We start from the raw sequence: 24,120 nt of genomic DNA, 5'->3' as shown, positions 1-24,120 counted from the left end.
AGTAGGTGATTCATGATGGGAACATATTCTGTGGAGAAACAAATCATCCTTCTATTAAAGATTCATAGTGCATTGTAGGCCATCACAAGTTCTGAAAGTCTTGCAAAGACAGAAACTTATTTAGCTTCATTGAGCCAATCTCCCAAACATTTCGTCCTGAAAAACATTTACTCACAATGATCATGTTGAAGAACTAGTCTCCTAGAGAAGAATCAGTCTTGGGGTTGAGCATATGTATGTAGGAAGTACCTGGAAAGTTTATTTAAAAAGATTCTGGACCCCACCCCAGAGATTCTGATTCCAGAGGTCTTGGGTATAGCCTGAGAATCAAGCTCCTATGCAATTTGATCCTTCAGGTTTGAGAACTAAACGTAGAGTAGCATCTTTACAGAATAAACAAATAAACAAATTCTATACCTTAAATAGGTGAATCTTATGGCATGAGTTATATCTCAATAAAGATGCTAATGCAAGACAATGCTCCATGCGTGAATTGTTTTATTAAAAATTTTCTTCATCTGTAAAATGAGCCACTACCTTATCTACTGTCTAGTGTGGTAGCAAAAATGAGAGGCAGTGTACCCTTTTCCAAGTTGTATTCTATGTAAAAACATGTGACTTAAAAAAAGGCTCATGGTCAGCTAAGTTTGGGAGATTCTGAGTTAAGTAATGCACATTCTGCACTGATGGTCAGACCATTATTTTAGATGTGGACCATAACATGAGTATGCATGATATAAAGTCAATTAAATATGTGATTTGTATTCATTCTTAATTCTTGTAGTAGATCTTCCAGAGCTACTAAGATCCTTATGGGGTATAAACTGTTTGGATAAATGAAATTTGAATAATATTGTGAGAATATTAATAGTGGCTCCTTTTTTTATTTCAAGCTTGATATTTTATTGACCTATTTATTTGAAAGATTATTGACCAAAATGAATTTTTAGCAAATGACTACTGGCTATGATAAAATAATGTTTATAAGGTTTAGAAAATATTTTAGCTAGTTGTCTGTTTTAACCAACTTATATTTATAGAGCAACTTATTTTTAAAATTAGATTGAAGCTAAATTAAATATGCCTAGAAACAATTTTGACTCCCTATTATTTTAATTTAAAAAATACAGTTTTTCCTTACTTCTCCCTTTCTTAAATTTGGGCTATTTGCTTTTTAAGCTTTTTGGAACCTTATTATCATCTTTATTTGAAGCTTTTATAATTAACTAAATGATTTCTTATACTATAAGCAGTTTAAAGTTTTGATTACCTGTCTTTTTCATTTTAGTTAAAAAGCATTTCTCCCTTGATTTTCTTTAGTGGTTTGTTTAAAGCATTATTTTGGATAACTTATAATCCATTTTTAACCTCTTTCTAGAATTATTTGGTTGTATAAAATTTCTTGAATTGGGTATATTATTAATATGGCATTGGGAATACATGTATATATAGTTTGAAGACATATTTTCAAGAACTCACTATCTAAAATTATACCTTTATTTCAGATGAGGTGGAGGACCCTCTTACTACAATGTTGTTTTCTCTTAGTTACTTGTCTCCTTACTGCTCTTGAAGCTGTGCCTATAGACATAGACAAGACAAAAGTAAAAAATAATCCACCTGTGGACAGCGCAAAGATAGAACCACCAGTAAGTGAAATGATAAATATAACCTTGTGGGAAGAATTTTAACTAAATGCTGCTAATATTTATTACTTACAAAATTGCACATTTAGGCACTATTTCTGAAATGGCAGTAAAAGAGCATTGGATACCCAGCAGATATTATTTAATATCAGACAATGTTTATTTATGTAGTTCATATATTAAATAATGCATAGGGGAATTAATCATAATACGTTTCCATGCTTCTTTTTTTTTTTTTTAAGTTTATTTATTTTGAGAGAGAGAGAACAAGCAAGGGAGGGGCAGAGAGGGAGGGAGGGAGAGGATCTGAAGCTGTTACCACAGAGCCTCCTGCGGGGCTTGAATTCACAAACTGTGAGATCGTGACCAAAGTCAGAGCTTAACTGACAGCCACCCAGCAACCAATCAAAATACATTTCCAGTGTAGAGCTCACCAGCCAAGAACACGTTGTATTATATTCACAGGAGAGACAGCAATGAGGAAAGACGGGTAACAATGGGGTAAAACCAACGTATGTTATCGGTTAAGTCTTCGTTGTCTCAGCTGTATAGAAAATGTACCTTTATGTAACAGTAAAACATTGTATGGGTTCTGATATAAAAATTTTCACTTGAGAAGTATAGCTTTTTAACTTTGTCTAAGCTATTAAAGTAGATACATCTCAATGCCATTATGTTAGACTCTTAAAAAAATTTTTTTTAGTATTGTGATCTTTAGATGCAGGGAATAAAAAACTTTGAGAAACATTATTGTTTGTTTCTTAATTTGAAGGATACTGGACTTTATTATGACGAATATCTTAAGCAAGTGATTGATGTGCTGGAAACAGATAATCATTTCAGAGAAAAGCTACAGAAAGCAGACATAGAGGAAATAAAGGTAAATGTAATTAAATAATTATTTAACAAACATTAGATCATCCCAGATACTGACTTAAGTACTAGGAATACAAAGATGAGACCCTTTCCAGGCTCTTAAAGAAACCATAATTTATTCTGAATAAATAATATCTAGAAAAAGATTAGTAGGATGAATATATGATGGGAGTATATATATTTTGGAGATGTAGAGCATGCACACATAATTCAGTATGAAGTGATGGGAGAAGGGGTGAAATCATTCTTCCTGATAGAGGTAATATCATCATGCCAGTTATTTCCCTGAATTGTCTTGAGAACAATCTAGTGTTTCCTTTGAAGAATTAATTTATCCTGTGGACCTAATGTCCTGGGGTGAATAATATTTAATGTAGAATTTTTAGTGTCTCTTACCTACTTCAGGTAGGGATAAGAACATTTCTTTGTGGGTAAAGATAAGGTGAATAATGGGAAATACAATAGAGAGATAATCCTGATTTGGTACAGGGAATACTCTTTTTCAAGTATGCTCCATGCCCTTTGTGGGGCTTGAACTCATGACCCTGGGATCAAGAGTCATGTACTCTACCAACTGAGTCAGCCAGTTGCCCCAATACAAGGACTACTTGTATAACTGTCTTCTTTTCATAATCAATCCCTATTTCTTGTTGGGGCAGGGAGAGACAAAATGAAGTAAGTTAAATCATTATTCAATAAAAAAGATATAAGAATTAAAATAGACTATAAAACTCAAGTCAACTGAATCATAAATAACTCAGCAAAGACTCTTTTCTCAGGAGAAAATGGGTGAAAAAAGTTAGAATTTGCCCTTTGCTTTTCAGCCAAGCATTTTGAAAGGGGAATCATACTACATTTCTTCACTTCCCAAATATTGCTAACTGGAAAGCTCATGGCTTTGCCCACATCCCTCCACTGCATATACTTTCATGAAGGATGTCGGTTATTTCTTAATTGCCAGATCCAGTGAACACTTTTTATTCCTCTTCTTACTGGACTCCTTTATTTTATCTCAATGGTTCTCAGATTTTAGGGCTTCTTGAAACAGATTTCTGAGCCCCAGATACAGGCTTTCTGATTCGGTAAGTCTAGAGCTTCCATTTCAAAAGTTCCTTGGCGCTGATTCCCCTTGGGGACTGCACCTTGAGAACCATTGTTTTATGTAATAATGATGACCCTCTCTCCTTGAGTATACTGCTTTTTGTTTTTTCTTGCTCTCTGAACATTCTTTCTTGGTCTTCCTTGTGTGTGTGTGGGGGGGGGGGGGGTGCTTTTTTTTTTTTTTACTCTTCTTCTGCAGGCCCCATTGATTCAGTCCTAAAAGGTTCGTCTGTCTGATTCCTAGTTAGATTTACAGTTTGTGATTGTAGATGCATTTATAAACAAGAGAAAGTAAACCACTAGCTATTTTGTTTCTTAAATTTTGGAACATGTATCTAATTACTCATCTATGAGAAAAGTAATCAAAGGACACAATGTAAAAAAGATGAATTTTGAAAAGTTACTTATATATGGAATTACTAGAGCTTAATGTGGCTGTGTTACCTTAAAAAATTACTGTATTGAAATATAATTCACATGCCTTAAAACTCACCCCTTTAAAGCATATAATTCAGTGGGCTTTAGTATATCTACATGCAACCATCACTGATATCTCCTTTTAAACAATTTCATTTCCCCTCAAAAGAAACTCTGTATCCATTAAGCCATCACTCTTCTTTTCCTTACTCTTCTCCACTTTTGACAACCATTAATCTACTTTCTATCTCTATGGATTTATCTATTTCGCACATTCCACTTAAATAGAATTATACAGTATGTGGCCTTTTGTGTCTGGTTTCCTTGACTTAAGCATAATGTTTTCAAGGTTCATTGTATTGTAAACTTATATGGGTACATTCATTTCTTTTTATGGTTGAACAATGTTATTTCTACTTTTTATGCTGGTATGAATAATGATACTATGAACATTCAGGTGCAAGTTTTTATGTGAGCATATGTTTCAATTCTTTAGATATATACCTACGAATGAAATTGCTGGATCGTATGGTAATTCGTGTTTAACTTTTTGAGGAACTGCCAAGTTGTTTTTTAAAGTGGCTATACCATTTTACATTCCAAGTCACTTTTTGAGTTTCTCCTTTTTGCTTTAATTATGCTTTAAATTATATGGTTTTTATTTTTGTCTTTTCTTTCATTCACCAAATTTTTATTTAAATTCCAGTTAGTTAACATACAGTGCAATGTTAGGTTCAGGTGTAGAATTTTGTGATTCATCACTTCTAACATCCAGTGCTCACCACAAGTGCCCTCCTTAATCCCCGTCACGTATTTAACCCATCCCCCTACTTCCCTGCCCTCCAGCAACCCTCAGTTTGTTCTCTGTGGTTAAGAGTCTGTTTCCTGATTTGCCTCTCTTTTTTCCCCTTATGTTCATCTGTTTTGTTTCTTAAGTTCCACATATGAGTGAAGTCATAAGGTATTTGTCTTTGTCTGACTGATTTATTTCACTTAGCATAATATTCTCTAGCTCTACCCACATCGTTGCAAATGGCAAGTTTTCTTTCTGATGGCCGAGTACTATTCCATTGTAAATATAAACCACACCTTCTTTATCCATTCATCAGTTGATGGACACTTGGGTTATTTCCATAATTTGGCTATTGTTGATAATGCTGCTATAAACCTCAGGTTACATGTGCCCCTTTCAGTCAGCATTTTTGTATCCTTTGGAGAAATACCTAGTAGTGCAATTGCTGCATTTTGGGGTTCTATTTTTAACTTTTTGAGGAACTTTCATACTGTTTTCCAGAGTGCCTGTATCAGTTTGCATTCCCACAAACATTGTAAGAGGGTCCCCTTTCTCCATCCATATCTTCACCAACGTCTGTTGTTTCCTGTGTTGTTAATTTTAGCCATTCTGACAGGTATGAGGTGGTATTTCATTGTGATTTTGATTTGCATCTCCCTGCAGATGAGTACTGTTGAGCATCTTTTCATGTGTCTGTTAGACATCTAGATGTCTTTGGAAAAATGTCTGTTCATCTCTTCTGCCCATTTCTTAACTGGATTATTTGTTCTTTTGATGAATTCTTTATGTATTTTGGATATTAACTCTTTATCAGATATTTCATTTGCAAATATCTTCTTCCATTCCATAGGCTGCCTTTTAGTTTTGTTGATTGTTTCCTTTGCTGTGCAGAAGCTTTTTATCTTGATGAAGTCCCAATAGTTCATTTTTGCTTTTGTTTCCCTTGCCTCCAGAGTGTCTAGTAAGAAGTTGCTACAGCCTATGTCAGAGAGGTTGCTGCTGTTCTTCTGTAGGATTTCCATGGTTTTCTGGCTCACATTTAGGTCTTTTCATCCATCTTGAATTTATTTTTATATAGTATTCCACATCTTTTCCCATTCATCAGTTGCTGCACATTTGGGCTTTTCTCATAATGTGTGGTTTTTAGATATCTTTATTTTATTTTATTATTTTTTTAATGTTTTATTTATTTCTGAGAGAGAGAGAGACAGCGTGAGCAGGGGAGGGTCAGAGAGAGAGGGAGAGACAGAATCTGAAGCAGGCTCCAGACTCTGAGCCAGCCGTCAGCACAGAGCCTGACACAGGGCTCGAACCCACGAACCATGAAATCATGACTGAGCCAAAGTTGGACGCTTAACTGACTGAGCCACCTAGGCGCCCCTAGATACCTTGATTTTATTTATTTATTTATTTTTTTGATACCTTGATTTTAGAGTTGCAAACTGAGTGTCTTCTGAAAGAAGTTCTTATTGTAATATCAATTTTATCTAAATGAGTCAGAAGTATTTATCACTACTTTATCATAACCCTAATTTTAACATATTGTGTCTGGTCTAAAAATAGAATGTAATAAATGAAGCTAATTTGTTAATTTTGTTAACAGAGTGGGAGGCTAAGCAAAGAACTGGATTTAGTAAGTCACCATGTGAGGACAAAACTTGATGAGCTGAAAAGGCAAGAAGTGGCAAGGTTACGCATGCTAATTAAAGCAAAATTGGATTCCCTTCAAGGTAAGTGCTAAGGAACAAGTAGGAAAGTTTCAGTAGTCGGTTGTGGAGATCAGCACATACCATGTTTTTCTAGTCAAAATTTAATGTTTGATTAAAACTGGTATCTTAGAGCACCTGGATGGCTCAGTTGGTTGAGCATCGAACTTTGGCTCAGGTCATGATCTCATGGTTTGTGAGTTCAAGCCCTGCATCAGACTTCCTGCTGTCAGCCCAGAGCTTGCTTCAGATCCTCTCTCTCCCTCTCTCTGCCCCTCCCCTGCTCACACTCTCTTTCTCAAAAATAAATAAACATTAAAAAGGAAAGTAGTGTCTCATTATTAGTTGGATAAAGATAGATTTTTTAAAGAGAATAGTGTCCCTACAATTGGAAAGCCATTTGGGAAAAGGTACAATTAGATCTCTATCTCATATATATCAGAATAAGTACAAATAAATCAAAGACTTCAGTGTAGAAAATAATGCCATAGAAGTACTAGATGGCAACATAGGTAAATTTCTTTTTCTTGGAATGGCCTTTCTAATTATGAAACAAAATCAAGAGGCCAGATTTGACAAGTGGGAAGGCCCTTCAAGCTGACTCTTATGTCTTTGTGCCTCCATAGGTTGGTTATCTGGGTGGCTCACAGGCACTAATAAACATCTGAACATTTACTCATGATGAATAGTAGTTCTTAAACTTTAGATTGCATAGACATCACCTGGAGAGCTAGTTAAAAATGCAAATTACTGGGAGCACTTGGGTGGCTCAGTTGATTGAGCGTCCAACTTTGGCTCAGGTCATGATCTTGCAGTTCATGAGTTCAAGTCTCACACTGGGCTCTGTTGTCAGCACAGAGCCTGCTTCAGATCCTCTATCCCTCTCTCTCAGTCCCTCCCCTGCTTGCACTCTCTCAAAAATAAATAAAACCTTTAAAAAAATCTTTTAAAAAATATAGATTACTGGATCCTACCTCTAGATATTCTGATTCTGGGGATGAGTAATATGCATTTTAATCCATATATGACTTCTGGTCAATGAATCATATTGGAGAAATGATTGTGTAGAGCGTTAAACTCTCTGCCAGTGAATAGATGTAGAAAACAAGTACCAAATACTCATTATCCTGGGATTAAGGATATCAATGAGAGGTAAATTGAACTTAAAGTGGTCAGAGATAGAAGGTAATTCCATCCTTGAAGCTAGACCTAAGGTGTTTTGAGATTACTTTCTTCTTAGACAACCTCCATCCCCTCAATCTTGGCAGTATTTTCCTAATTCCAAACGGGCTGAATTTCATTACATAAAGAAAACTGATGCTTAGAAAACTTATAAATATTTTCTCATTGATTCAGAATTTATGAATTAAAATCTCTTAATAATTTTAAGAAAGGCTTAAAGGGTCCTTTTTTTTGGTGTACATTTTAAAGTAGGTAACACATTCACATGCATTAAAACCAGAAAGTGTAAGTATAAACATACAGCAAAAGTGCTCTGATATTTTTGTACTCTATCAGCTCCCCCTGCCCTAAACGTGATCTTCCCTGTTTATATAAGCAAATAAAAATAAAGGCCTTATTTTTAATGCAAAAGATAGCATGTAATATGCATTTTGTGCCTTGTATGTTTTGTTTAATGACATATTTTGGAGATCTTTCTGTATTAGTACATAGACACCATCTTCATTAAAAAATTTTTTTTTACAGCTGCGTAGATTTCCATTGTATGGATATGCCATAATTTATTTAACTAGGCCTCTGGTGATGGGCATTTGAGTTATTTCTAGCAAACATCCTTGTACATATATCACTATCTATCCATGTAAAATTATCTGTACGAAAAATTCCCCATAGAGAAATTGTATACATGTATATGTGTTTGTAATTTTGATAGATATTGCTACCTCCACAGAGATTGTATCAATACATACTCTTACCAGCAATAATTTCTCACATCCTTGCTAATAGTATGTATCTTCTAACTTTAAGAATTTTACCATTCTGGGGTGCCTAGGTGGCTCAGTTGGCAAAGTGTCCAGCTCCTGGTTACAGCTCAGGTCATGATCTCACAGTTCATGAGCTGGAACCCCACATGGAGCCGCACATTGGGCTCTGCAATGACAGTGCAGGGCCTGCTTGGGATTCTCTCTCTCCCTCTCTCTCTGCCTCTCCCCTGCTCATGCTCTCTCACTCTCGAAATAAAAGTAAAAAAAATTTTTTTAAAGGCAGTTTTACCATTCTGTTAGATGGGATAATAGTGCAGTTTTAATATGTATATTTCCTATTTTGAGTGAGGTTAAGCATCTTTTCATGTATTTCACTGTCTGGTCATATCCTTTAGGCCTGGGTCTTATAACAAATCTTTTCTTCATTAAGTAAGATGTGTACACTGCCATAGTAAGAATTCAGTGAAAGCTTAACTGAACTAAATTTAGCAGTTTCTTACTTTCTAGTATAACAAAATGTTCCAGGCTCATCTAGTACCTATCCTGCCCCGGCCCTGGAATGAGCCATTTCTCTGAGGATTCCTGGTTCTTTTTAGTGGCAAATGATATTGCAGACCAAAGACTGGCACTAGGTGTGCTCATTGCTTCTGGAATATATTTTCTTCTTGGCATTTTCATCGGACAGAGGTAGGAAATATATGCATGTCTATATACATCAACATATACATGCACACACATTTTTGTATATATAAATGTATACACATACACATGCATATGCCTGTAAAACACATATGCATATATATATATAAACATATTCATAGTTTAGAAATAAATTTACACAGATAGTGCTAAGTCCCATCTATATCCAGATTTATTCCTTATATTCCATGATTCCATTTTTGTATATTCCTTTTTTCTCAGTGAGAACCCAGACTTTTAACAAATCAGCACATGTGCCTATTTTGCTCAATTCTATTATCCAACTGAAATAGTCCAGACTCACTTAACCCATGCAACTGCAATAAACGGTAGCTGGTTTTAAAAAAAATTATTCACAAAGAAAAACAAGTGATATTTCTTTAAAAATAAGTCCTAATCCGAATGAATTTGCCTGAATTAGATTTTTATTGTTTCATAAAGGATTAATTGGCACAGCATACAAAAAATTCCTTCATAAAAATTTTAGAACAATTCTTTCTAGAAATTCTACTTAGGGGTTCCTGGGTGGCTCCCTCAGTTAAGCCTGTTTCTTGGTTTTGGCTCAGGTCATGATCTCATGGTTCTTGTGTTCAAGTCCCACATCGGGCTCCACACTGACAGTGCAGGGCCTGCTTGGAATTCTCTCTCCCTCGCTCTCTGCCCCTCCCCCCCATAATAAGCTTTTTTAAAAAGATATTCTACTTAGATCTTTGATGAGGACAGTATATTAAGCTTATCTAATTAAAAGTAGCAAATTTGGTAGTTTTCCAACAGTAAGAAAGTTTTTACTATAATTATACTGATAGTCAACTAGCCTTTCTAAAAATAATAATAAAGTGTACATATTACATTGTATTCCATCCTAGATTCAAGGACATTACCTTTGCTTAGAATAACAATATGTACAATATTCTAAAAGAAAATATCAACACTTAATCTAAAATTTTGAATAATCTTATAATATTCTATAGGAATAAATATGAATGTTTATTCTTATGTATCATTTATATTAATGTTTCTAGCTTTTATTACTTTATTATTTTCCATTTTCATTCAGATACGGGCATAGACCATCATGCTCTTCTAAAACAATTTGATCACCTAAACCACCTGAATCCTGACAAGTTTGAATCTACTGATTTAGATATGCTAATCAAAGCGGTGAGAATAATTCCAAAAAGTGTCTTTGTTGTGCTTTTAAGGTTTGTAATTTGATAAATTTAATGAAGTGGTAATAGAACTCTTAGATACTCTCTAGAGTATCTTTAAAGGGAGATAGATAGCTTAACCCCTATTACTACAGAAAATAATATGGACATAACAATCTGAAACCCCTTGCTCACAGTTCCAAAATCCAAAGCACTATAAAAGTTAAAACCTGGCGGGGCGCCTGGGTGGCTTAGTTGGTTAAGTGTCCAGCTTTCGCTTAGGTCATGATCTCACAGTTCGTGGGTTTGAGCCCCATGTCGGGCTCTGTGCTGACTGACAGCTCAGAGCCTGGAGCCTGTTTCAGAGTCTATCACTCCCTCTCTCTCTGACCCTTCCCTGCTCACGCTGTCTTTCTCTCTCTTCTAGAAATAAATTTAAAAAAACATTAAAAAAACTAAAAAAAAAAGTTGAAACCTGGCTTGAATTATAGTAAGGCTATTTATAGTTTTTATTTAGCCTACTTCATTGAATATTCAGAGACTTTGCTGAGGAAGTATTAATCTTTTTGATTATAGACTCTGCAAAGATATTCTACAATATGGCATATATGTCATAATTCTCTTTCTAAAATCTAGAAAATTCTGAAACACATCTGGGCTCTGGGATTTTAGGTAAGAGTTTGTAGACCTCTCATGTTGTACTGTATGGAGTTATCACATCAGATGTTGTAGCCTGGGTATTAGTTTAGTTAAGAGGTTAGTAACTTTTAGTTTTCTATACTGTACATATTTGATATAGTCCCGTCCTTCTTTTTAAAATCAATTTATATATTACTTGCTTATGAGGAGCTTTCTAAAGTTGAAGCTTGCTTTGAACTATGAGTTTTTTTGAGTGCCTACATCCTGGTAATGATAATGACTAAATTAAAATGGTAGAATTTAAGAGTCCAGTGATTTCTGGCCCTTCTACACCATCTTCTGTTAGAGAGTATGCTGTATGCAAGAACGGCTTTATTTATATTTTCAAACACTTCTTGTAATTTAATTTAAATATTATAGGCCACAAGTGATCTGGAACATTATGATAAGACTCGGCATGAAGAATTTAAAAAATATGAAATGATGAAGGAACATGAAAGGAGAGAATATTTAAAAACACTGAATGAAGAAAAGAGAAAAGAAGAAGAATCTAAATTTGAAGAAATGAAGAAAAAGCATGAAAATCATCCTAAAGTTAATCATCCAGTAAGGATTATGACTTTATAAACCATAATTAGATGAAGATACTTCTTTTGTATCAGTAAAATTTTATCATAAGTTATTAGTACCTTAGATTCTTAATTCTGCAAAGCTTCTCGAATTTGTATTTTATTTTCAGTCTATATACATAGATTATATTTTGTTTTGAGCATTTTTCAAAAATTGATTCACAGGGAAGCAAAGATCAACTAAAAGAGGTATGGGAAGAGACTGATGGATTGGATCCTAATGACTTTGACCCCAAGACATTTTTCAAATTACATGGTAACAGATTTGATACAAATATTAATATTTATATCTGCTGTTTGAAAAATTATAGTTGCTTTTCTTAACTCATTTTTGCCAAGGTCTGTTATTGAGTCCTAATGACAATAAATGTTTAGAGTTTTTCTCTTGGATACTATCATGGTCTTTATTGCTGATCTGAAGCATGAAATATTTTAGGTTAGTAGCTGTGTCTTTTACTTGCTTTTACTGCTGAGTCATTACCACTTATGGCAAAGTTCTCTGTAAACTGAAGGTATTTCTGTGACTGGCTAGGTTACATCCAACATGCTTTATGCTGTGACATTAAGATGTACTTTACTCCTATATCATATTGTTTCACTTTATATTTTTGAAAAAACTGGTTAGGATATATTTTTCTAAAAGCTATTATGAGTTATGAATAAGTAGTAAATTGTTGTCAGTTGGACTGATCTGAGGCTTCATGAAGAGGAGGAAACATTTTTCTGTAGCATATGGATGCTTCATGTCAGTACAACTGCAGCAAGCCAGTTGTAAAGAGTTATATTTTAATTATTTATTTTCGAAGTCATTAAAATCAATTTTTGTGTTTGTGACTTTTAAACTTCAGATGTCAATAATGATGGCTTCCTAGATGAACAAGAATTAGAAGCCCTGTTTACCAAAGAGGTAAATGAGTTCAGTAAGTGTTCAGTGTTTTCGCTCTCTTTTTTCCTTTTATTATCTTCCTTTCTTTTATGTTGGTTTTAAACTTTTCTTTTTAGTTGGAGAAAGTATACGACCCCAAAAATGAAGAAGATGATATGGTAGAAATGGAGGAAGAACGGCTTAGAATGAGGGAACATGTAATGAATGAGGTATGCTTTAAATTTTTAAGATTATATGTTACTTTGATGGATTATTCAAGTTCTTGCAATAAATCTTACCACAAAGTGGGAAATAAATATACAGAATAAATATTTAGTTGGATTTTGCATTTTTGATCCAGAATATTCAGTAAATTCCCTTTAGTGTAGATAAAATTATTTTCTAACTACTTTAAAAATATTTTAAAATTTAAAAGATTTTTATTTAAAAGATTAAGATGCCATTGCATATCTTGTAGACGTAAAAAAATAACATAGTCCAATATTTGCTATTTTATTTATTTATTTATTTATTTATTTTTTTAATGTTTTATTTACTTCTAGGAGAGAGAGAGAGAGAGACAGCGTGAGCAAGGGAGGGTCAGAGAGAGAGGGAGTCACAGACTGAAACAGGCTCCAGGCTCTGAGCTGGCAGTCAGCACAGAGCCCGACGCGGGGCTCGAACCCACGAACCGCGAGATCATGACCTAAGCGAAAGTCGGACGCTTAACCGACTGAGCCACCCAGGCACCCCTAATATTTGCTATTTTAAAAGGCTGCATTTTTATTAAGAAAAATCCAAAAAACCCAATACCCTGATGGTTTATCATAACAGATATTTACTTCTCGTTCACATTATTAAACTGAGAACTTTGATCACAGACATTATAGGCAGGGTAACTAAAGCCCACTATTTTGAGTTAGTGATTTTCACCTGATATTTGACCTATTGGTGATGAATTGGGATTTCTGTTAACTGCTGGCATCCCAAGTGCTAAATGAATTTCTTTGGTCATTACGGGGTTCACTTTTGTAACTTAATTTGCTGTAGGTTGTAAAAGCCATTGAAGAGCATTGGGAGAGATTATCAACTTTAATTTTGGTTTAGATCATTGTTTTTAAGAAAAATATTGAGAGTATTTTAATGTAAACTTCTTTACTCTTGGCTAAAACAGTCCTCTCTCTGGAAAGGTTATTTTTCTTTGGAGTATACATGACGTGGTAAGGGAGGAAGACAGTAATAGCCTAACCAGTTAGATCAGCAAACTTAAGGGTGGTGATCTTTGAGGGTAATCAGGGGTATAGATATCTCACTGAAATCTGAATTATACAGAAAATAACAGTATCTTTTTTGATTCTAATATAATGTTGAGGGTTCTAGTTTTCTTCCCTCCACCATTTCTGTGGATGTTAGACTAGCCTTAATTGCTGTATGTTTATGTAGTAGCGTCTGTTCGAAGGCAATTTCTAGTAATATGAAAAAGAGCTATATTATTTACATAAGCATTTTTTTTTAATCAGGTTGATGCAAACAAAGACCGACTAGTGACTCTAGAAGAGTTTTTGAAAGCTACAGAAAAAAAGGAATTCTTGGAGCCAGATAGCTGGGAGGTAATAATCTACTTGAAATGGGATGTATGGTTCAAGAAATTCTACATCAATTTATTCTCATTTTTAACTTTTATCCCCCATTATGTTTGCATGTGGAGCCTTGCTATCTTGGCTTTTCATGTAAAATGTCACTATAAAATAATGAACTTGATTTTTTGGAAAGCTTGTGGCAATTGACCTTTTATTTATAATCAAGTGTTGTATAATTAGAAGTCTTTTTAAAATTACACTTTTTCTAAGTGTGAAAATTAGAAATATAGATACATTTATTTTAAAACATTTTTAAAATTTTATTTATTTTCTGAGAGAGAGAGACATAGTGTAAATAGGGGGAGGGGGGCGCAGAGAGAGAGGGAGACACAGAATCCAAAGCAGGTTCCAGGCTCTGAGCTGTCAGCACAGAGCCCGAAGCGGGGCTTGAACCCATGAACCATGAGATCATGACCTGAGCTGAAGTTGAATGCTGAACTGACTGAGCCACTCAGGCGCCCCGAAATATAGATACATTTAAGGAATAAATCAGAATGGTAGAATTATTCCAAGGTAGACACTTAATTTATGCATTGTGTTATACCAGTTTGAAAATAGTTTGTATATATAATGTATGCATACATAGAACACAGTATATAGTGTACTGTCTTATTTTTAAATTACATGCACACATAAACTCCTGTCTCTATATTTTAAAAACGGTTTCAGACTGTATAAATGTCTTGTATGTTTGGGAAATTCTGTTTTTTTAAAGTTAACAATATTTCATGATGCCATTCCTTAAAAAACATAGTTTAAAAATGACTCCTTAGCGGGGCACTGGGGTGCCTCAGTGGGTTAAGCATTTGCCTTTTGGTTTCAGCTCAGGTCATGATCACATGGTTCATGGAATTGAGCCATGTGTCAATCTCCACACTGACAATGTGGGGCCTGCTTGGGATTCTCTCTCTCTCTCTCTCTCTGCCCCACCCCTGCTTGTGCACACGTACTTTCTCTCTGTCTCTTTCAAACTAAATAAATAAACCTTAAAATTAAAAAAAAAAATTTACTCCTTAGCATTCAGTTGTGTGGTTGTAGCATAATTTATACAACCACTCAAACAGATTTAGCCATTTGGGTCAGGTTTTTTTTTTTTTTTTTATGGTAGTAGTTAACACTATGCTGACTCTACGTGTTCAGACATTTTCAGGCACCTATGATGATTTCCCTGGGGCTGAGTCCTAAGAATAAAACTATTCTCAAGGTTTATGAGCATTTTTAGTTTCTAACTATGCCTTGTCAAATTGCTCAAGAAAAGTGTCCCAGTTTATTCCATGGTTTACTGTGTGTACACATTTTTAAAAGAATAGTTGAGAGGTAGCAACCAGAAGAGACTAAAGAAAAACATTGTCATTTTCCATAGAAAATATAAAAGATCACCATTTCAATTAGATTTTTGATTGTCCAGAATATAGCTCCAGATAGGGTGACCAGCTTTTCTTTCTGGTTTACCCTGGAATGTTTCCTGGGATATAGAAGGTTTTGGTGCTAAGCCAAGGACTGTCCCAGGATGACAGTTTATCATCTTAGTTTGAGATTAAGGAAATCAGCTTTTTTTGTCATAAGATTTTTTTCTACATTTGTAATATTTCTGGACTTTGGTGAAGAAGAGAAGAATGCTAGAATTATTTGAATATGCATTTCCTTTATTGCTTCTGGTGAACTCCATCGATAGATAATTGCATATTTTTTTCATTTGGACATAATTTTAGATTTACAAAAAAGTTGCAGGAATAGACAAGGAATTCCTAAAAACCCTTGCCCTAGATTTCCCATTTTACTACAATTATTCTCTCTCTTTTTCTCTCTTTCTCTATTTTTAATCTGTGCGCATGTGTGTGTATTTATATATAACATACATAATTTTCTTGAGAGTAAGGTGCACATGATGCTGCTTTAACCTTAATAGTAGACTGTATTTTTTGCAAACAAGGATTTATCTTGCATAATCATATTAAGATTACCAATGCTACACACATAATACTTTGGTCTCTAGACTTTGTTGAGATTTTTGTCAATTTTCCTAATATTGTCCTTTGTAGCAAAAAAATATCCAGGATCATACATTGAATTTAGTTGTAATGTCTTCCCAGTCTCCTTCAATCTGGAACAGTTCCTGAGTCTTTGTATCTCATGGCATTGATATTTCTTAAGAGTATAGACCAGTTATTTTGTAGAATATCCCTCCATTTGAGTCAGTTTGCTCTTTGCTTAGGATTCCTACTTTCAGTAGGAATACCACCAAAGTGATGCCAAGTGCATCATATCACTCAGCATATGCTGCTAATTATTCTCATAACTGGCAGTGTCAGTTTTGATTATTTGTTTAAGATGGTGTCTACTAGTTTTCCCTACTATTTTCTATTTTGTAATTTAAAAAGTATTTTGTCTAACTCTCCATACTGCCAGAATCAGAAGTCAGAATTAGAAAAAAAAAATTCACTCAACATCATATCAAAAGCATTTCCAAATACTAATTGTAAGCATTATTTTAATAGTTATTGAGGTGCTTAAATGTTTTCTCAGGGCTAGACATCCATTCTTTTACTGTTTATTTTTTATTTATTTATTTATTTATTTTACAAATAGTTTATTGTCAAATTGGTTTCCATTTTTACTGTTTATTTTTAAAAGACGGTACTGCTATAAATACATTTTTATATGTAGCTTTTTATGTGGTTAGGGTTATTTTATAGAATGGATTCTCAATGTAGCATTACCAAGTCCAAGGGAATCTTTTAAGACGGTTGATATATTTTGTAAAAGTACTTCTTGAAAGAATTGTACCAATTTACATTATCACCAATAAAAAATGAAAGTGCTATGTTTTTTTTTAAAAAAAGAAATTTCTGAGGGTGTACTGTGAGATTAATTATTTACCAGTTTTAGTATCCATTGATGATTCTAGCCAGAAACAGTTGTTATTATGATTGTTGACAAATGGTGATTTTCTAATCATCATTCCTTGTACATTTTATTAGTTGGCCTTCTACAGTAAGGAAAAGCTATCTCTTCCCCCATCTCTGTTTATTTGAGGGAGGCTCATGGCTTCTTATTTTATTCAATAAGCTTGAATCCTTACTCTCCTTATTTATTTTGATGCCCAAATTGCCCCAGATTTGGCTAGTGGCTTTTGTGTCCTCTTGGCATGTTACCTATCATTCTTTGAGGACTTCCTTACTTTTTAGCACAATAAGATGTTCAAGGCTCATCTTGTTCTTTCTCATCCCACCTCTAGAGTCAGCCATTTTTATGAGGAGCACTGGTTCTTTTCAGTGGACATTGATATCACAGACCAGGATCTGGGCACTGGATATGTTCCTTGCTACTGGAGTATCATTGCTTCTAGGGTTTGTCAGATAACAGAGTTGGGGAATTTAAAAAACAATGTGTATGTATGTGTGTGTTTATATTTATATATTTATATTTGTATTATGTGTTTGTGTATATGTACATATTATACACACACACAGATACATCCATATTCATCTTCATATATTTAGCTATCCATATATATTAAAATTTAAGGAGTTTAATGATACCTCCTTAAATTTCAGTCCAATGCCTCCAATTTCAGTACAACATTCTACCTCTTTTTCTTTCTATATTTCATTTGAAATCTGGCTCTTCTTTTTCACAATATTATTCCACTTATTTCCTCAATCCTAGGATGTACAAAGTATTTCAGAATTGCTAAACTCTGCAAAACAAGAATTGATTGTTTAGATTTTTGTTGTTGTTTTTAACCTGAGCATGTAGTCAGAATACTGTGATTAAAAGTTTCTTGAGTTAGTTTTTTCCCTGCTCCCCATTGTGTTTTATTCACTTAAAATAAAAGTATTATTTATTTTCTTCTATTTATAGTAAACTTGGGGAGTTTTCCTGTCCTTGTGGATTTTATTCTCTTTTTTTGAGTGTGTGAAACACTGACCTGTTTCTAAAAATCAAATCTGTATAAAAAAGGTGTATTCATAGAAGTATGATTTCTTTTCCCACATTTGCTCTGTCCTTTCTACCCAGTTCTCTTCCTTGTTTTGTGGGTAACCAATTTCATTAGTTTTGGGTTTTTCCTTTCTGCTCAAATAAGTATATAAATATATATACTTTTTCTTATCTCTCCTTTCTTACCAAAAAGATATAATACTATACATACTCTTTTGTACTTTGCTAATCATAGAATTTTAAAGCTGAATCAGATCTTGTGGTGTATTTAAGATTATTTTCTCCTTATTTTTTTTTCTTTTAGACATTGGATCAACAACAATTCTTCACAGAGGAAGAACTGAAAGAATATGAAAATCTTATCTCTTTACAAGAAAACGAACTTAAGAAAAAGGCAGATGAGCTTCAGAAACAAAAGGAAGAGCTACAACGTCAGCATGACCAACTTGAGGCTCAGAAGCTAGAATATCATCAGGTGGTATTTTATAAAATGATTGTGGCATTAGAAAGAATTTTAGGTGCTTTGTTAAAAGCATGTGCTTTTGTAATATAATATTTCAATGTACTATTAGCTATAGTATTTTAAATTTTAGTATTTTTTAAAGTTTACTTATGTTTATTTTGAGAGAGACAGACAATGTAAGTGGGGGAGGAGCAGAGACAGGAAGAAAGAGAATCCCAAGCAGGCTCCACTATGCCAGACAGACCCCAATGTGAGTCTCAAACCCATGATCTCATGGGATCATGACCTGTGCTGAAACCAAGAGTCAGATCCTTAACCGACTGAGCCACCCACGCACCCCAAATTTTTGTATTTTTAAAACAACTTTGTTGGATATGAATCTAAATTTTAATTTTTTAAGTTTATTTATTTATTTTGAGAAAGAGAGAGCATACATAAACAGAGGAGGAGCAGAGAGACAGAGAGCAGAGAGAATCCCAAGCAGGCTTTGCACTGTCTGCACAGAGCTATACATGGGGCTCGATCTCACAAACCATGAGATCATGACCTGAGCCGAAATCAAGAGTCAGATGCTTAATTGACTGAGCCACCCAGGTGCTCCAATTAATCTAAATCTTAAGAGTTTAAATATCTCATTTTAGAAAACAATTTTCATTAGTTCGTTGTGATTTATCAAAAGTCACGAGAAAATCAAATAATACCTACTTTTAAGACATTCTTTTTCCATTTACTAGGTTGTACAGCAGATGGAACAAAAAAAGTTACAAGAAATTCCTCCATCAGGGCCTGGTGGAGAATCAAAGTTCTAGCCACGTATGTAACTTTATTTCTTTGTTTAAGGATATAAAAAATTTATTACAAATGTAATTTCAAATCATGAATATCCATGCTAGTTTCTATATATTTGTGGAAATAGTGCAACTTGTACTACAGAAAACTGAAAAGGCTTCTAAAATTTTTATGCATGAGTATATTTCAAAAACTAAATAATTTGATAGCTATACTTATGGTGAAATGATTTATTTCAACGTATTACAATTCTTTCTAATCAGTTGTTGATATTGTCAGAGAACATGTTTTTTAATTGTAATCTGATTGGCTAAGTATTTTTAAAATGCTTTATATTTATTTTTACATATATGTACTTATACTGAGATTATGTATATATACAAGATATTTTTTTTTTGAACAGACATTTAAAGTCCGAAGTCCACCAGAACTTTGAAGAAAACTGTTCAATCAACATCTGAGTCATCTTTTTACCACCCTTCCTTTTTCCTCTGCTCAATAAATATTTTAAAGCATATATGAAATAAAGGAAGATACGTTTTAAATGAGAACACCTTTTTTTTAGAACACAGGTACTTAAAGATCGGAGTCTACCAGAAGTAGGAGGAATACAAGCTCAGTATCTGCTCTCACTTTCATACCTCTCTTCTTTTTAATTTGCTCTCCTTTAATGATTTAAGTAAATGGCCATAATTATGCCATGATGCAATGAACTGTTTAAGTGAGAAAGCTCTGTAGTGCTTTTAAAGTAAATTTATATTGCTGTCACTTACTCATAAAGTTAGTCCTTTTGGGTGCTTATCATCCCTTGTCTCAATAAGTCTCTTTGATGGTAATAATTTTTCTCCTAAGAAGATCATAGTTTCCCCCCAGTGTTTCCTGTTAACTTCTTCCTCTTTTCAGCACATTTAAGTGCTAGAAATTCTTCTATTGAAACCTTTTGCTACCACTTCAGGTCATTTTATTTGTTTCTTTTTTCTTTTTTTAAAATTTTTATTTAATTTATTATTTTTTAAAAATTTACATCCAAGTTAGTTAGCATGTAATGCAACAATGATTTCAGTAGTAGATTCCTCAATCAATCCCTTACCCATTTAGCCCATCCCCCCTCTCACAACGCCTCCAGTAACCCTCTGTTTGTTCTCCATATTTAAGAGACTCTTATGTTTTTGTCCCCCTTATTTGTTTGTTTTTATTTTTGCTTTCAATTCTATCACTTAAGATCAGGTTCTGCTACATGTAACAGAAAAACCAAAGATAACAGTGTTTTAGTTTAAATACAAGTTTCTCCCTCTTATAGAAAAGAAATCCAGAGGTGAGTGGTGTCCAGGTTCCTACCTCTCTGCTCTGCTACCCTCATTGCATGGTTTTTATCCTCAAGTTACCTCATTCTCACTGTCCAGGATTGTTTTTGGAGGCAGTGGGGAAGAGGCGGAAAAGAAACTTGCCCCAGTTGAATCAGCCTCCTGGAGGTAGTTTTTCTGGAGGAACACACAGCATTGAAACTTGTATCTTATTGGCCAAATAGCTGCTAGGGAAGCTGAGAAATACATGTGGCAATTGGATCAGCTAAAAGTTAGGATCTTTAACTAAAGAAGAAGGAAAGAGGTCATGTTTGGTAGGCAACTTTTGGTTTTAACCCAGACAGCTTTATTGGCTACCTAAATATCTGTGCACACTCTTCTGAAACACAGAAAACACTCACTTCCCCTGCCCAAAAAGGAAATACCCCAAATCCAGTCCATTTTTGCATATAGCTCAAAGACCATCATCCTGTATAGTTTGCCTCTATCAGGTTAGGATATGGCGCCTAATGTTCTAGCCATCTACAAACTAAAAAGCAAGGTGTCTGCCTCCTGAGAATCAAATGCATAATGGTGGAATAGGTATAGGATAACTGCAATAAAATCAACCTTTTAGAAGAGGGGAAAATGGGAAACAGCAGCCTCTGATCCATAACACTTAAAAAGTACTGCTTGGCAAAAATAACAAGGTCTCTCTGCTCTGTCCATAAATATATTCGTTGGTTTTCCCATCAGGCAACCCCTGATTCACCTTTCTGGAGAATTCACATATTTGAGTGGGCATTGGAAAGTATGTCTGTCTTGGGGATGGACAGCTTTAGTATTTCACTTTCTGTTATGGTGGGTTTAGGGGTTTGGGGATTGTTCTAGGTAGTTACAGGCTGTTGTAGGCCAGGTTTAGGGTTTGTGTTTGTTTTTGTTTTGTTTTATTTTTTGGCAACAAAGTTCCCTAAAAATGTAGTAAGTTTCTGGTCCATCTTTTTAAATTATTACCATGAGTAACCACAAAGATCTTGCTGGCTTCTGTGTTCTCTCTCTTCTCTTGAGTCTTAAATGAATGGTACCTACTTGAGACCATTTTAAACTATAGGCTTGGATGGGATATCAGCAGTCTTAGTCTGATTCTTTTCCTTAGGATTGCTCCCATTACTTGGCAGAAAATTCTTAAGGGAAGGTTCATGAAAAGTTGAAGAATCTTTAGCAGCTTCCTCAGAACCTTTACTTTTAACTGTTTCAGTTTGGAGTGTGGTCGTAGCTGACTTTTTAAGCTCTTCAGGCCTCAAGATTTGGAACTTTGTCAGTTTATTCTGTAGAGAGCAATTCCTTGGCAAAGCTATATTCCTTTCCATCTGTGCAGTCTTGTTAACCTTAGCCTGAATCACATCTCTTATAGGACTTCGCTGAAAGAGGCTAAAGCAGCCCACACATGCTAGCATTCTGAAGTTCTATCACCATTTCCTCCAACACCTTAACCTTAAGGGAATGAGGTCTCACTGCCCAAAGCCCTACCTCCGCATATAAGCTAACTCCATGTATAAGATCCTTTTACTAGCTATACCTTACTTCTAGCTCCCAAATTCTACCTAGGTCAAGATTCCTGGTTGTAGATAATGGAACCTTCATTAGCTATGGAACACAATGGGATTGTTTAAGAGGTGCATATCGCTCACAGACTCTTTGGGAAGGCTGACGAAACAGAACCTAGGCTGAACTTCATAGGAGCGACATCGAAAGAGTTGGCTCCCAAAGACGCTGCTACTTTTGGAACAATCAAGAAACCACCTGCCAGACCAGGAAGCCTCCTGCTGGATCAAGGAAACTGAACGGTTGCCAGCTCCAGAACTACACCACCTCTGCTGTGCTTTGCGTTGGCAAAAGTGGGTACTCATGTGATGCCTCTCCCCCACGTAACTTGGTTCTGGGCAAAAGTCTCAAGTGAGTGCATCTGACTGCCTGGACCAGTCATATCTGGAACCCTGGCTGCAAGGGAGGTTGGGAAATCATAGTGTTTAACTTTACTACCTCTGTAGTACAAGAAGGCGTGGTTAAAGCTGTTGAGTGAAATAATCCACCTCATGATTTTACATTCTCTCTCTTAACATTAATACTTTAGAACTTTTAGTCCTCATTTTACAACATTTTTAAATAATCATTGTGTATTCCAAAGATACCTCAGATTTTTTCTTTTCTTAAATCACGGATCCCAAAATTAAATATAGCAACCCAGGAAAGTTCTGCTTACACACAGATTTAAGAAACACATAAAAGTCACTCAATAGAATAGTGCTGTGTTTCTTTAGAGGTGGAGCAGGATTCCTGTCTCTATTGTTTAAATTGTAGGAAACATTAAAAAATGATCTGGCATATTTTTTTGTTGATGACTCTGTGACGAGAAACTGATAAGACAGGTATTCACTTAGGCTAAGCATTTTTAAGATATGGGCTGGGGTTCAATCAGGAAGTAATTAGAAACAACAGTATCGTACTGTGATTATATAATGTGATAAATATGGATATAGGGCAATCATGACTGTATAAATCTATCAAAGTAATATGTTGTACACCTTACATTTGCACAATGTTATATGTCAATTATGTCCAAATAAAAAAATAATTGGGGAGAGAGTCACCTGGGTGGCTTTGTCAGTTAAACGTCCGACTTGATCTGAGCTTGGTTCTTAATCTCAGGGTAGTGAGTTCAGGCCCTGTGTTGAACATGAAGCCAACTTAAAAAATAATAATAATAAGGGGTGCCTGGGTGGCTTAGTCAACTATGTGTCTGACTTCAGCTCAGGTTATGACCTTATGGCTTGTGAGTTCGAGCCCCATGTCAGGCTCTGTGCTGACAGCACAAAGCCTGGAGCTTGCTTCNAGCATTATAGACCTACCTCACAGTTTCCAGCAAATTATTATAATTTATATTTTAAAAAGGATTATTAGCCCAAGATTATTTATGAACTTAAGGAATTCCACATTTTATAAGTACTAGGCCTTTATGAGTAAATATTGTTTCTTTTTTTATGTTTATTTAGTTTTAAAAAATAGTATATTGTCAACAGGGAATGTTGTTTCTTAAAGAGTTTCTAATAGTATTCTTTGCAACTCTGTTAGAAGTATTGGTCCTGTGTTTATACCATTCTTGTTAATACTTTTTAGGTATTAAGTAGTCTTTGGTTTAACTGACTTAGTGGTATGTATTAGTAATTTGGGTTTTTGTTTCACATATGAATTTTCATGGAGCATATAATTTTATAGTATACTTTGGTATATATAATGAAAATTAGATTTTAAAAGATGATAATCCTCTAGAATGCTAGACTCTCGCTAAAAGAAACTCTAATTTAGAAGTAATGCCAAAAAAGTTCTTTGAGATATGGCTCTACATTTTTTAACCAAAATGTGTTTACAACAGCATTATTTTCTATGCTAAATGAACAGATTTGTATCACCACAGCCTAAATGCACATCTGTTTTTCACATGAGGAAAAATATAAGGAAAATTTTGATGTTTTGTGAG

At 34.5% G+C, this 24,120-nt stretch overlaps 1 protein-coding gene across 1 annotated transcript in view; it reads left to right on the top strand.

Moving 5' to 3' along the window:
• The window catches only part of NUCB2 (nucleobindin 2), a 35,847-nt gene extending 16,031 nt beyond the window's left edge, over positions 1–19,816 (top strand). The window contains exons 3-14 of the mRNA XM_077761131.1: positions 1,506–1,649; positions 2,419–2,526; positions 6,437–6,563; positions 10,242–10,345; positions 11,392–11,577; positions 11,766–11,856; positions 12,449–12,507; positions 12,603–12,695; positions 13,986–14,075; positions 18,352–18,522; positions 19,245–19,323; positions 19,703–19,816. Of these exons, the coding sequence (XP_077617257.1) occupies positions 1,506–1,649; positions 2,419–2,526; positions 6,437–6,563; positions 10,242–10,345; positions 11,392–11,577; positions 11,766–11,856; positions 12,449–12,507; positions 12,603–12,695; positions 13,986–14,075; positions 18,352–18,522; positions 19,245–19,319 (1,248 nt within the window). The 3' untranslated portion in view covers positions 19,320–19,323; positions 19,703–19,816. The remainder of the gene's footprint in view (positions 1–1,505; positions 1,650–2,418; positions 2,527–6,436; positions 6,564–10,241; positions 10,346–11,391; positions 11,578–11,765; positions 11,857–12,448; positions 12,508–12,602; positions 12,696–13,985; positions 14,076–18,351; positions 18,523–19,244; positions 19,324–19,702) is intronic.
• Positions 19,817–24,120: the final 4,304 nt, after the last annotated feature.

Source organism: Crocuta crocuta, unplaced genomic scaffold, assembly GCF_008692635.1.
Source record: "Crocuta crocuta isolate KB4526 unplaced genomic scaffold, BGI_CrCroc_1.0 scaffold233, whole genome shotgun sequence".
Lineage (NCBI taxonomy): Eukaryota > Metazoa > Chordata > Mammalia > Carnivora > Hyaenidae > Crocuta > Crocuta crocuta.
Note: the sequence above shows the minus strand (reverse complement) of the source record. Positions and strands in the feature narration are given on the sequence as shown.